This window comes from Fundulus heteroclitus, chromosome 2 (genome assembly GCF_011125445.2).
Source record: "Fundulus heteroclitus isolate FHET01 chromosome 2, MU-UCD_Fhet_4.1, whole genome shotgun sequence".
NCBI lineage: Eukaryota > Metazoa > Chordata > Actinopteri > Cyprinodontiformes > Fundulidae > Fundulus > Fundulus heteroclitus.
In genome coordinates, this window is record NC_046362.1 from 10,573,306 (window position 1) to 10,587,126 (window position 13,821).

Here is a 13,821-nt window from a genome sequence, read left to right on the forward strand (position 1 = left end):
ATAAATTTATATTTAGCAAACCTGGCTCAAAATTTTATGTAAACATTTTTCCCTGCAATTACAGCAGAATCTTTTGCATTACAACTCTGTCAGCTTTTTCTCATCTAGACAACAAACTTTTTGAGCATTCTTCTATGTAAAATAGCTCAAGCTCAAGTTCTTTGCAGCCTCTAACACTTTTTCTTCAGGACTGCCTTGTATTTAGGTCCATTTATCAAACAGTCAATGATGACCAGCTTCACCATAGCATCATGCTGCCATTGCCATGTTACAGCTTGGGTTGAAGAAGGGTTATGTTTCGAGAGTGATTTGCAGTGTCAACTTTCCAACACACAAATCATTTTACATGTAGTTTTGATTCCGTTTGAAGCTCCTTTTTCTTATTTTACAGAACAGAAAAAAACAAACCCTTGAAAGGGCTTGCAATGGATTAGTATTGCCAAAGGGCATTATTCCCGGCAGCATTTTCCAACAAACTTATTGCTTGAGAGCATGACTAATTTTGCCTTTTCAACAGACTTCCCACCTGAGCTGCGGATCTCTAAAGCTTCTCTACCTTGGACCTCCTAGCTGCTTCTCTGATTAATGTTACCCCTGACCAGTCTGTCAGTTTAGATGGACAACCGTGTCTTCTTAGGTCCCATTTCACAACTATACCCCACATCATGTTAACCTATCATGTACAATTTCCAAATTGATAAAATATGTGCTATCAAGGTGAAAAAAATGAACAGTTTAAAGGTCTATTAATACGTTTGCAAGGCACTGTTCATTAAAATAAGCAGCTTTGTGTCAGGGTTGTACACACCTATCGGAGAGCAGGAAGGGACAGACGTCAGGCACAGGAGGGGTCGAAGGCTCGAGCTTTGCCAGCGCCATGATGTGTTCAAAGGTGATGTCGGTCTGAGTGCACACGTCCACCACATGGATTTCCTGAGGGGGGCCGTGAGGGCGGCCACTGGTGGTACGCCTGATGACCTGCACCACGACGGGGTCTCTGGCAGCTCGAAAGGCCTCCACAGTCTCATCATGGTTGGATTTGGACAACTCCTTCCCATTCACCTGAAAATGGCGAAGAGAATACCCCACGCAGTTTAGACTACAGTATAAAAAGCTGTTTCACTCTGACTCAAATGCCACCGACGAGGTTGGATTCGAACTCTACCAAGTGGGATTGAAACGTCTCTTTAACTGTTTTCTTTACTATAACTTTAACCTTGCAATGTGGATGAACGCTCTCAGATAAAATACTTAGTCTCTCTGATTTTTATCTCAACGGACAATCAAAGAGAAATCTTCACCAACCTGACACACGTAAAAAAAACAAACAAACCCCAAATGGCTTCTGTTCACTCATTCTACCTTCACCCTCCTCTCCACAAAATGAACAGGGTTCTCAGTCAGCTTGAAAACCATTTGCGCTGCAGCTGGCTCACATAAAGAAAATCACAGCTTCATTTAGCCCAGTAATTTCTCTGAAGGCGAAACCACGATTGTGGAATACCTCGGGAGAGTTTTCTTTAGAAGAATTGCTGAAAGCAGAGATTATGATTTGTATGTCCAAAAAAAGTAAGTCAAAGGCAGCATAATTATAGATACTTGTTGATTTAAATGTGCCTTCAGAGCAGAAAAATGTCCTTACCGAGTGAGGTGAAGAATGCAAAAAAACAAACAAACAACTAAAGAAACTGTTTCAAACAAAAAGTCTTTGAAACGCATAATCGTAGCAGAAATAAAAAGACATCTTCTTACGCTCACTATATCAAAATGACCTAAATTCACAGGCAGCCGACATTTAAGGACACATAAACCAGAGGGGAACTCTGACAGAGGAGCTCTGAGTATTTTACAGTGGAGAAATTCCACCAGTAATCCTTTGTTCACACCAGTCACACACACAAAAAAAAAAAAAAAAAAAAAAAACACATATCTGAGTGATTTAAACCCAGTGAGAAATGGCTCAGTATGAAATAAAGCGTGTTTTTAAAACATCGCAGCATAAATGAGCTCTAGATCCCAGCTCAACAGGAACAGTTTCAGGTGTTTTCTGTTTAATCAAAAACGCCTGCCAACTCCACATACTTTATTAAAGTAGATTATCTTTTTAACCATAGCCTGTTTAGGAATCTGTTTTTCTTAAATTCTCAGTGCTACCACTGATTAGTTAACTTTTCCTCATGTTTATTAATGATGTTGAATTATGTTTTGACTGAGCAAAATTTAAAAAGCCCACATGCAGTCTTACTAGATTTTATTGGGAGCTGTAAAAAAATGATAACATTTCACAAGAAGTTTTGATGTGGAGCTGTATGGTGGAATAGCACTGATGCTTTCAGCAATAAGGTCCCGTGTTTGAATGCCAGCCAGGTGTCTTTCTGTATGTTTGTGAATGGTTTAATGTCCTGTGATGGATTCCCAACCTGGCCAGGAAGAACCACACCTCTCATCCAGTGATCGCTGGAGATAGCCCCTGCTAGGATGAACAATGGATGGATGTTTTGATGGAGCATAAACTTTTACTACATACATGATTGCTGTTTTGAAGAAAAAAAAGTCTGCTCTGAAATATTTACCATACCTCATATGGAAAAATGTTGATTACAGATTTTCTGAGTTTTTTTTTTCTTGTTTAGTCAACCATGTTTGCTTTGTAATCTTGATCCTTGTTATTGGTCAATATTATAGATCAATGACCACTGACAATTTATCACCAATTTTCTTTTTATGCATTTATCGAAGGTTAAAGATTTATAAAGATCTGATCTGTCTAAGGTCCACTCAATCTTATTTTGAACAGAATTTGATCTGGACTTTTTACACCCGTCTCTATAACATGGACACCTCACAGTGGGAAGCTTTTGGCTCTAACTGTGCTCTCACAGCTGAAGCTGTTTGGTGGATCATCTGTATAGAACCCACACCAGGTAGGGTTTATTAAAAAGAAAGTGGCTCAAGCCTGAAGAGTCAGATTTGGTTAACAATAGCAAATTAAACATAGGCCAGAAAAATTACACAATGGGCTTAATGTATTGAAATGTACAATAATTGTTTTAAACTTTTAATTTTTAGTACAGCTGTGGTAATACTGATAAGTAAGTTTTACATTTGAAGTTATAAAAAATCATCTTTTTAAATGTATAAGTCTAGATATTTTAGTTGCAGTTTATTTAGTTATTTTTGAAAATAGGACAAAATAGTTTAATTTCATTTTATTCACAATCCTTTACACCTGTTGTTTAACAGATACTTGAGTTAATAATGACAGCTAGATATCTGAATCATTGCACTACCTCTAAAAGAAAATATTTGGATCACTGTCAATATAATATTAGCCTTTTTTAAATTTTAGGTATAGTTTTTCATATATGTTAAAATGTAAATGAGAACTCTTCTGACACATTTGCTGCAACGCAAAATTTATGGGTTGGATAAAATGCGTAATGCCTTGTATATATAATAGTGATGCATTTTATTCATGTTCACCTTCTTAAACACTTGAGGTCACCTGGTTGCCAACTGACAACAAGGTAATGGCTCAGGGGAAGGAGTAGTTGTCTTGTAACCCAAAAGTTATGGGTTCAATTCCATCTTCATCCTGTCACAGGTCAACGTGCTCCTGGGCAAGGCACTTTACCACAAGCTGCATTTGGGTGTATGAAGGTTGTGAGTGCATTTAGTTGAATGTGGCTCTAGCGTAAAACGCTTTGAGTGCTTGATATGACTACAAAAGCACTGTATAAATTCAATTTACAGATGCCTTCCAAAAAATGATTATAAAAGAAATTGTCAAATTATCTCTAGTTACATTTGAGTGTATTATTCTCATTCCACCTACATTGTGCACGCCCTTTCCTTTCTTTCAATACTCCACTTGTGTCTCCAGAGACTGATTGATGCTCTGCAAGGAGCATTTTATTTTCCGAGGTGCAACTGTGCTCATATAAACCTCCTTTAGCTCTAGTTGTGCTCTGACCCGCTGCCGTGCCTCCCGAGATGACCTTTGTTTGCTGTGAAGTTGCATTAATCACCTGAGTGGGAGCTAAACTGGGTCAACAGCACTCCAGTGGAACTGCGGGGCAATTTGGGGGAGAAAAAAAGAAGAAAAGTAAATGTGTAGTTGCATAGCCATCCTTATCCCCTCCTCCCCTCATTTGCTTTAATTCGTCTTTATTTTCTGGCAACTCAGCAGGTATTTAAAGCTGCAGCATCTATTTTAGACTTCAGTAGTGCATTAAAGAAACATGGAGCGCTATAATAATTAGCTTTGACTGTCCCTCTTTTTCTTTCTTTCTTTGTGGTTGTCTCCTACTTCACAACCTAATTCTATAACAGCCAGTCTGGTGGAAACAAAGGAGTTGGAGCAGACAAATGAGGCAGTCAATGGCATATGACAGACCCCAAGAAAAATGATCACATTTCCCAGCTCTCCCTCTGGTAGGCAGGTACTGTCCGGTCCAGCCGCCTCCGCCTCCGCCTCCTCCTCCTTCTCTTTCTCCTCCTCCAAGCCTTACTGCTCAGGAATTGTACTTGACAGTCACAATAAAATCAGTAAATATGTAAAGGAGAAAAGGAGGAGAAAGAGGAGTGTTGTTTTTTTTCCTGATTTTCAAGGGAGCCAGATGGAACAATTAATCCCAAATAATAACAGGAATATTAAGTAGTCTTAAGTCCTGCATGAAGGACTTTTCCATCCTTGTTTTGCCCCCTGAATACAACAAACCTTGGCAAGCTGTCAGGATATGTAGACTTGTTTCACAGATGGTAAGGATGATGGCTTCTGATTTAATGTCAGGTTCATAGGGAAGATCTGAATTTCGCACTGCAACACACATCACCAAATTGGCTTTGTTTAATTGATTTACCCCCGCAAATTCCTCTCTTCCTTAGTGGCTGCTTTCCCCACCATTAACATGCCATCTGTTAAAGGGATAGTTCAGAAAGTCTGAAGTGAGGTGCCACAAAAAGGTGATCAGCTCTTTTATGTCTTGCTTCCGGTCTAACTCTCTTAATGTCTTCATTTAGTGTAAATTCAGGTTAATTAGTCTTAGAGACAAAAGATGCCAGTCAGTCAGAGAGGGCGAAAGGTCAAAACCGATGAAGGTGGGGTCTATCACATTACTACAATTTCTGTCCCTAATATAACATAATGGAATTTACAAATGCTAATAATATTACACAGTAACAATACACAAAAGAGAAAATTACAAACAATATGGTAAAACAGTAAATGAATTAGTCAATAATTTAAGGAACTCCTCACAAGAGCAGAAGTTGAAACCACCCTAACAGAGAAAAACGCCGGCACGGTTCAATGGATTGTTAAAATACGTAGACTGAAACGTCTCCAGTGAGACTAACTCAGATATTTTGAGTTACGTTTTTAAAGTATTCCATAAAGAGATGGGAAGCAGAACCGGATCCTTATTTTCCCAAGAACCTTGCAAACCTGGTCTATCCTGTGAGTTAAGCTTCGAGCAGTCAAAGAACAATACTGAGACGTAGCGTACAAATCACGACGATGAGTGATGCCAGTACATCCTGTACCGAGCATTAAAGCACACTAATACACTTTATTCAGGGACGGAAAACATTTAGTTGAAGCACTCATGTGCACACCTTCACCATAATCAAGTTATGGTACACAGGTAGTTGTTACAAGGAGTTATTGGGCCCTGCGGCAGAAGCAGGATGTCTTACAGTAGTACAATCCAAGCTACACCCATAATCTGCAGACGAGACCCAGGTACTTCTAACTAGAGAAACACGTTTTCTTTGGGAAGCTGTAATTAACGTAGTAATTCACACGTTTAGGAAAATATATTAAATCTGTTTTGTTCTGCGTCTAAAACCAGCTTCAGTTCATGCAGGTGAGCCTGAACTGCTTAAAAGCAGTTGGTTAAAAACTCTAAAGCCTGGAGAAAAGAGGCAGAGCAGCTGTAAAGTAGCTTATCGTCAACATAAAAAAAAATATTGCTTGGCCTTCGACATAGCCTCACTTGAAACATCCTTAATTACCCTTCTAAAATGGCAGGAAAGTTACCAAAACACAAAACACCAGCGTGCATGGAAACATGGAAATAATGAAAACAATTTGGCTAACAAAATCATTTGCGACAAATTATTTAGCAGCTGCAGCCGTCAGCAGGGTCCAAAGCAGCCTCACAGCTGCTTCATGCCCCTAACTGCTCCATATGCACGGAGTCAACATGAATTATCTTATCAGTCTGGAACCCAACAATGGCAGCTACTCAGGAGGGATCATTTGTCCCAACGACTGGGATGGGAGACGATCAGGTAAATGTGAAGTTGGAAGGAAATGGGATGCCGGGGACGGGGACGCTGGATCAAGACACATCTGCTGGCTGTTTGCACGGGGATATGCAGCAGCTGTTGCCAGGAGAGAAATGTGTTTTCATTCAAAATTCCCCCGAGACAAGCACCAGCTTCCCAACAACAAACGCCGGAAAGCAGCTTAGCGGAGTGTAGCAGAAGAATCAAGCCACTTTTTTTTTTTTTACCCCCTTTCAACAATTTCATTTCTCAGCTGCATAGTCGCTCAGTCGCCAAAAGAGAAATAAATAAAAAACGAAAAATAAAACGGGGATGTTGTCACAGATGATATAAGTGAGTGCTGTTTCAGGTAAACGTCTGACAAAAGTTAAAGATGTTCCGAGCTGCTGCTGAACAACAACCCTAACTTTGGCAGGAGTACCTTTCTTTTCCAATCAGTGTGCTCATACTTCGAGGCGGCTGTCGCCCCACGGCGAGGCAGTCCTGGCGATGCTCTCGCCTCCGCTCCATCTTATCATTTATCCTCCAGGTAAGAAGACAAGCGCGGCGGAACAAACATGGAGCAGCTTTGTGCCTTTCTTCAGGTGCCTCCTTTATCACTGCTGCTGTCTCATCAACTGCTGCCGTCCTATCAATATCGCCAGCGACCGGAGGGCGGAATGCAGTGATGATGGTGGAAAAAGTGCAGTCTGTTTATCTGTTAACATGACAACTTCAAACCACATCTGGCTCTGCTCGGGATGTTGTTGTATTTTTTTTTTTTTTTTTGTGGCAGAAGGGACAAACACCGCCAGCAGCATCCAAGGGATCACAGATAGAAGTGATCCATTTACTTCCTCTGCAAAGAGTGAAAGCCAGCCTCAGGCAGTAGACACTAACAGTCCATTAGCTCTATGCCCCTGAAATAACTGCATGCTCTAACTTGCTGGTTTGCACGTAGCCCTTTGAATCTTAATGAATTCTCGTTGTCTTTAAATTTAAAGTTCATCGTGCGATCGGGATTTCAGCAGCGTCCGACGTTCATCTTTGTACTAGACTTGGTTGTTTGGGTACGGGTGGTGAGCCTCTGTTACAGGCAGCCTACCGTATCTGCTGGCCGTCACCTGCTGGTTTGAGTGGCAGCCTGCGGAGATGCAAGTGTGTACCAGCAGATGGAGAAAGTTAAATATGTAGGTCATCCAGCCCCGGGAGTGCTGTGCTTACAGCTGCCAGTTAGAATCCTGAGCTAGAGCCTCCTCTGTTGGGAAAAGGCAACATGACCCCTCACTGTTAGGGACTAGTCAGCTGTCTGGAGCCATCAGATGGGATTGTTGGAGTTTTGGGAGGTGATGTCAGGGTCTTAGGGTTGCATTTTCTTCCTTCGCTTTCTTTCCGCTTATTAGTTAGGTCAATATATACGTACCTGCCAGGTTTTTCATTCATGTCCTTGTTTGGTGAGCCATCTTCCCTGTTGTGTTGTGTACATTTTCTATTTCATTTAATTTTACAAAGAAATGCATCAAAATGAAGATGGACCATCAAAAAAAAGATGACAAGAACATGAATATCTTTAGCTTAATCCACATAGACTGGTGATCAGTGGGTTGAGAACTCAACTGAATCTTTTTTCTGATCAGTGAACGCGCCACATGTTGTCTGTTGTACATCTCCTCTTTTTTCCTTTATACTGCCTCTTTGCTGTCCCTGCTGTGCACTGTTGTTGATTTTTGCAATAAATAAATAAAAAAAGAATTCCTCTCAGCAAAGTCTTTTGACCCATGATGCTTAGGGATGGATTATGATACCATCTCTTATCCTGGATAAGTTTCCATGTTGATAAAATACCAACACAATGTAAACAAATAAATTAAAATAGAATCTAGTTTTAAAAACTCACTCCTAAAAAATATTCAAATTCTGAATCAGAATCAGAAATACTTTAATAATCCCAGAGGGAAATTACAACAACCATAATCATTACTGTGTCCCAATAGTGAAAAAAATCATTCTTAAAGTAGAAATTGCTGCTTTAGCTGCTGCCAAGGTGTGTGTTTGTGTTGGGGTATGCGGAGGAATACAGGCGAGCTTTAACAGAGGTTAAACTGGATTTTTATGAGAAGGACTATCATGCACAACACAGTACAGACAACGGTAGAGAGAGCTTTTACTTTCAGGTAAATCACCATTCTACAGAGAGAACGCTCTGATAAATAAAAAAAAAGGAGGCTGTATTTCTTCCAATTGCATCATTTGATCAATGGAGTAGTATTCAACATTATTATTTACAAATATAAACCTTGACTTTTTAAGATGGAACTTAAGATAGTCAAGCTCTATCTAATGTTCCCAACGGACAACTTTGCTCTCAAACGCCAGGTTTACTGATAGTTCCTAAAAGTAGAACGGGATAACTTTTCCACTATCAGATTGTTGTCTTTTAAGGTAAGGTTAGTAATTAGAGACTATATGGTCAATCTGAGCTACTTTTCCTGTCACGCTCTGTATGTATATTATTGCCATTATTGTCACCATGCACTTATTGTGTAAAAATAGGGTTGGTTTGGCTGATGAACAACTATTAATACACAACAAAGGCTAATATTGTCAAAGTCAGTTATAGATTGTACTTAATAATAATAGTAATAGTAATATCTTTATTGTCATTGAAACATACATTGAAACATACATTACAACAAACTTTGTTCTCTGCTTTTAACCTACCACCCTTGGGGAGCAGTGGGCTGCCACTGTGCAGCGCCCGGGAAGCGTTCAGGGGTTAAGGGTCTTGCTCAGGGACCCAGAGTGCAGGCACTGGGGATCGAATTGGGTACTTGCATCCTTCTCTGAGTGCACTAGGCCAACACTCCCCCTTTTTTTTTTTTTTATAACCAAGTCGTGGTACCACCTAATTATAAAGAATTAATAGCCAAACAGCTCTTAGTCTGCACAAAGATAAACAAAATGCTTCAAAATGCGAGAATTTAAAAACAAAATACTTTAGCCATGACATACTTTGACTGTGCTAGAAACATTATACTTTGTAAAAACAAATACTTTGTAAAAATGAAAAGAATAAGAAAAACTAATACACTACAGGGGGTGGAATTGGAAAATAAAACAAGAAAACGAGTAAAACACAAGCCAGTAACCATTAAAATGATGCAGTGATACCACAGGGTGAATATGGTTAAGAACCGGACTTTGCCTGTATGTTTCTGAAAGCTGACGCAGAACAACGGCTGCTAGGTGCTCAAACAATCAGCCTATGAGGCAAAGCAGAAGGGAAAATAAAATATTATTTTGATAAAATGTCTCAAAAGCATGAGCTGAATTCAAAACCAATAACATTTTGTTTTGAACAATTGGTTTGTAATGTTGAGTTAACTAGCCATCACAATGACTGGTGTGATGGACTATCAAGATGGTTATAAAAAAAAACAGGACTCACAGCTTGGTGGATGAACGGGAGGAGTGGCTCAGCTAGTCACAAAACAGCGGATGTTGCGTTATTTAGCAACTCCTCTAAGTCCGATTTGCACCTACAAGCACCACTGATACCTGTTATTGTGTGTATGGGCACTAGCGGTATTCTACGGCCTGCACAAACAGAATGTGTCATGCTGTAAACACAGCAGTACTAATTTTGGCTACAGTTGCTAATGGGAACATAATTTAGCATGCTTCTAAGGACTATGCAGACATATATTTATGGCGGTTAGTGAGTGGAAAGGAAGCGGAAATACTGAGAAATTGAAATAATAATCATGTTGCAGGACTAAAGTCACTCCTTACCGGTCATCAACTTTCCAAAACAATGTAGCATCAGGCTCACTGTTCAGTTAGCAAAACGCAATAAAATTAACAGTATTTAAAGGGTTTTATTCTGTATTGAATAATTAACTTTGCCCAGACACTACATGTTACTGTGAACAATTCTGGTGGAGGCCCACCTCCTTCCTGGGAGCTGTCACAAAAATAAATGAATACTGTGCATTCAAAGATTCAAAACAACTGTGTATTATATTTGCCTTTCACTGAAACAGAGTTTCCCGACAGACCCCAAACTTAAAGAATATTAACAGTAATAGCCTGATGAAAATACAGTGTTGAATATAATGTTGAATTAATTATTAATGTTACTTGGCTGTATTACTTTTTTTTATTGCGTCCGTGAACATAGCGGTTGTTAAAACACTGTTCTGAATTGAATATTGATTCTTTCGTGTAGTATTTCCAAGCAAACAGAATATATAAGCATGCTTGCAGCTTCCACTACAATATTCTGTGTGTGCCATGAAAGTCAACTAAAATCCAAATATTTCACTTCTTATTCAAACCAATTAAAACCCACCCCGGATCTTCTTCAGGATCACTGCAGTATAAATGTGAAACATATCCATAAGGGGATGGCTTATTTGACAATGTGTTTCTGTATTATATTTATTTTTGACAAGAAACAAGTTAGACATCATGTTCAATTGAACAAACAGAACATGGCTTTGTAGCACACAGTGACTTGCAAAAGTATTCATATTGCAGCCACAGAATTGTATTTATTTTAACGGGCTTTTATGTCATAGACCAATACAAATTAGAGCATCATTGTGAAGTGGAAGGAAATATACAGCTTGACCAAAGTTATATACCACTGGCAAATTTAGGTACAACAAAACGTTTTCATTTTAACAACATGTTTCTTTTGTCTAGAATTTATATTGTGTTCTGACTCAAATCTGATAGAGAACCTGCGGAGGGACCTAAAGATTAAGGTGATGCCAAGAAGGCCTTCCCACATCTTATCACCAAAGATAAAACTTTTATAAATACTTTTAGAAACGTGCGAAAAGTTGGTCATCAATTATAGGAAGAGTTTGGTTTCTTTAAATGCCAATAAAGATAGATTTTCCTAGTAAAATTAAAATAATATCATATCTAAATCTGCAAAGGGACTCAATAATTTTGGGCTTACCTGTTCTTGAGGATAACAGGACAGACAAGGCTTCTGCTTAGCTTTAGGGTTGACCACTGACTATTCAAGCATCAGTGATGCTCAGAATACAGTACATATAACGTAGGGGCCAAGCCAGAAAATGAATTTTGTTTTGGTACAGAATATTGCTATAACAACAAACACTATGTTTGTTTTGGATTTTAGATTTTCTCAGCTGAACCTTTGCAACAATAGAGGAGAGTACAATGTTCAGCTTCCAGCAGTTGTGTTCACTGCTGCCTAACTGGAGTCTGAATAGAGAACAGTGTCAGTGTCAGTCCTGTAATTCTGCTTTCAACATGCGAAAATTAATTAACATTTTCATCTTTGAAAGCTACCTACCGGCAAGAAGATTATTTACAAGAAAAATGCAATTAAATCGTCTCCAAAGGACTCTCCTAACGTGAGAGAGATGAGATCCGGTGCGAACATGACTTCTACTTCATACACTCAGTAAAAGAATGGATTGAGTTACTCTTTACACCCAAATGTCTCATTTCAATAATAAGTGTCAGAATAAAATACGGGATAAGGTCTGCCATAGTACAGGCCTTATGACTGCATAAATCACTCCTCGACAGTCACCGTTACTGTCCCAGTGACTCCGGCAACGCTCCAGTGACATGAAACTGAAAGAGAGTGCAGGCATGCCACTGGGGAAATCTGAAAATCACCTCAACATTTCTACATAAACCAATGAACAGGCCTCCTTTAACCCCTCCAACCACATAAAACACCCCCCACAAGACCCCCTGGGCTATCTTTCACATTAAAGGCCCATCGTGCCACTGCCGAGGTTTAATGCCCGCAGAACATTTGATGAATTCTGCCAATTTTCCTCTTTGAGCACCAATCTTGTGTGGAGTACTCCCTTTATTGCGCAACTCGCTCAAAGCGCATCACCCCTCTCAATATGCTCTGAAATTCATTGGACGCCTTTTTATGTGTGTTTATTATCCGAGCTCTTGCAGTGATCATTCAGTACAAGGACGGCTATTTTGGGAGGACAAAGGCAGAGGAGATCCACACGTTAGCTTTCCTGTCTGTGTTTTGATGAGCAGCAAGCGGTGGTGAAGAAAGTGTCATTTCATGAATGCACTGCTGGCTAATTTCTGTGTTTATAATTAACATTTTTTTTAGATTTGATTACCATAAACCGACTGTGGATCTGCTTGCTCAAACACCTGTTGTCCTTATGCCAAATCTATATTTTTTTAATCCATAGACACAAAGAGGATTTTCAAGTCTTTCTTTCTTTTTGAAACTGTTTACGGCACATTTCTTCCATGACAGTGGAAAGGCGAGCCCAAAAACCAAGAACACATAGGAATTTTGCTTTGCACAATGGTCAAAGGGCCACTTTATATGTCTGTCATTTTTTTTCTAGGTCCTCATCTCATCAGAAACCAGAACACCAATGAGAAATGAACTGCTAATGTCCTCGTAATGATCCGAGGGATGATCTACTATATCATCTAAGTGCTGAGTTTTCAGAGGGTGAACCTCAGGCTATAAACAAACTGACATGTGTTAATGAATATGACCTGATCAAGAGGACGGTTATTAAATCAGTCAACGTGAACTGTGTGAAAATGCTTTGGCTGCCAAGGTGGCCGGCCCAGGCAGGCGTTTTCCGGTTATGTCCAGTCACTTAACAATCGGAGCTTGTCTGTGTGACCTAAATGGGCTTATATTCCTACCACTCCACATTTTATCACAGTAGAATCACAAACTTGGATGTATTTCCTTGGGATTATACTTGTTAGGTGGGCAAATAAGGAATGATGGCTCTGAAACATTTTAACAAAAAAACTGAAAAGTGTGTTGTCCATATTTAGCCCCCTTCTGTTGAGATTAAATCTGCAGGTTTTTTGGGTCTTCATCTTTGCCCATCTAAAGATTAAAGTTTTGTTCACACTATTATCTGTCAAATAACTCAAGCTTAGTCAGAATGGATAATGAGCCTCTGTAAATATAAATTTTAACGCTGTACAACACATTCTCAGAGGGATTTAAGCATGGACTTTGAGCGGATCGTCCTAACACATGAATACGCTTTGTTCTAACCATTCTAATGTAACTTTAAGATAAGAAAATAATTTACTTTATTGTCCCACAATAGGGAAATTTGGGTGTTATAGTGGCAAGGACCAATATAGAGTTACACACAGCTTTGAGTAATGAAGAAAACAAACTAATCTAATCTAAAATTAGTTCTAAAGCAAAGTTTATCAGAAAGGCCAAATTAAACAAACTAAAAACAAATACCAGAATAATATGTTTGATAATACTCAGGTAAAAAAAAGATTCAATATTGAAGTTAACCTGTGGGAAAACAGCATAGAAACACTTGTTGTTTAACTGAATGAGATGAGATATGTATGATGGTGCAGCTGCACCTCGGAGTCGCTAAGGAGTGTGCAAGTCTACCTTAGCATCTCAAAGACCGTTTAAACGATTCATGACCAGATCAGAACCGTGAAACCATTTGCATCTTGTCAACAGTTATTGAGTCTATTGTGAGCTGCAGAGATTATAAAGTCTAACAGCAGCTGAGAGGA

The 13,821-nt window shown here is 39.2% G+C and overlaps 1 protein-coding gene across 1 annotated transcript in view; it reads right to left on the reverse strand.

Annotated features, from left to right (window-relative positions):
• LOC105938499 (PDZ domain-containing RING finger protein 4-like) overlaps positions 1-13,821 on the reverse strand; it is a 77,679-nt gene that overhangs the window by 24,242 nt on the left and 39,616 nt on the right. Inside the window, exon 2 of the mRNA XM_036144921.1 lies at positions 809-1,062. Within this exon, the coding sequence (XP_036000814.1) occupies positions 809-1,062 (254 nt within the window). The remainder of the gene's footprint in view (positions 1-808; positions 1,063-13,821) is intronic.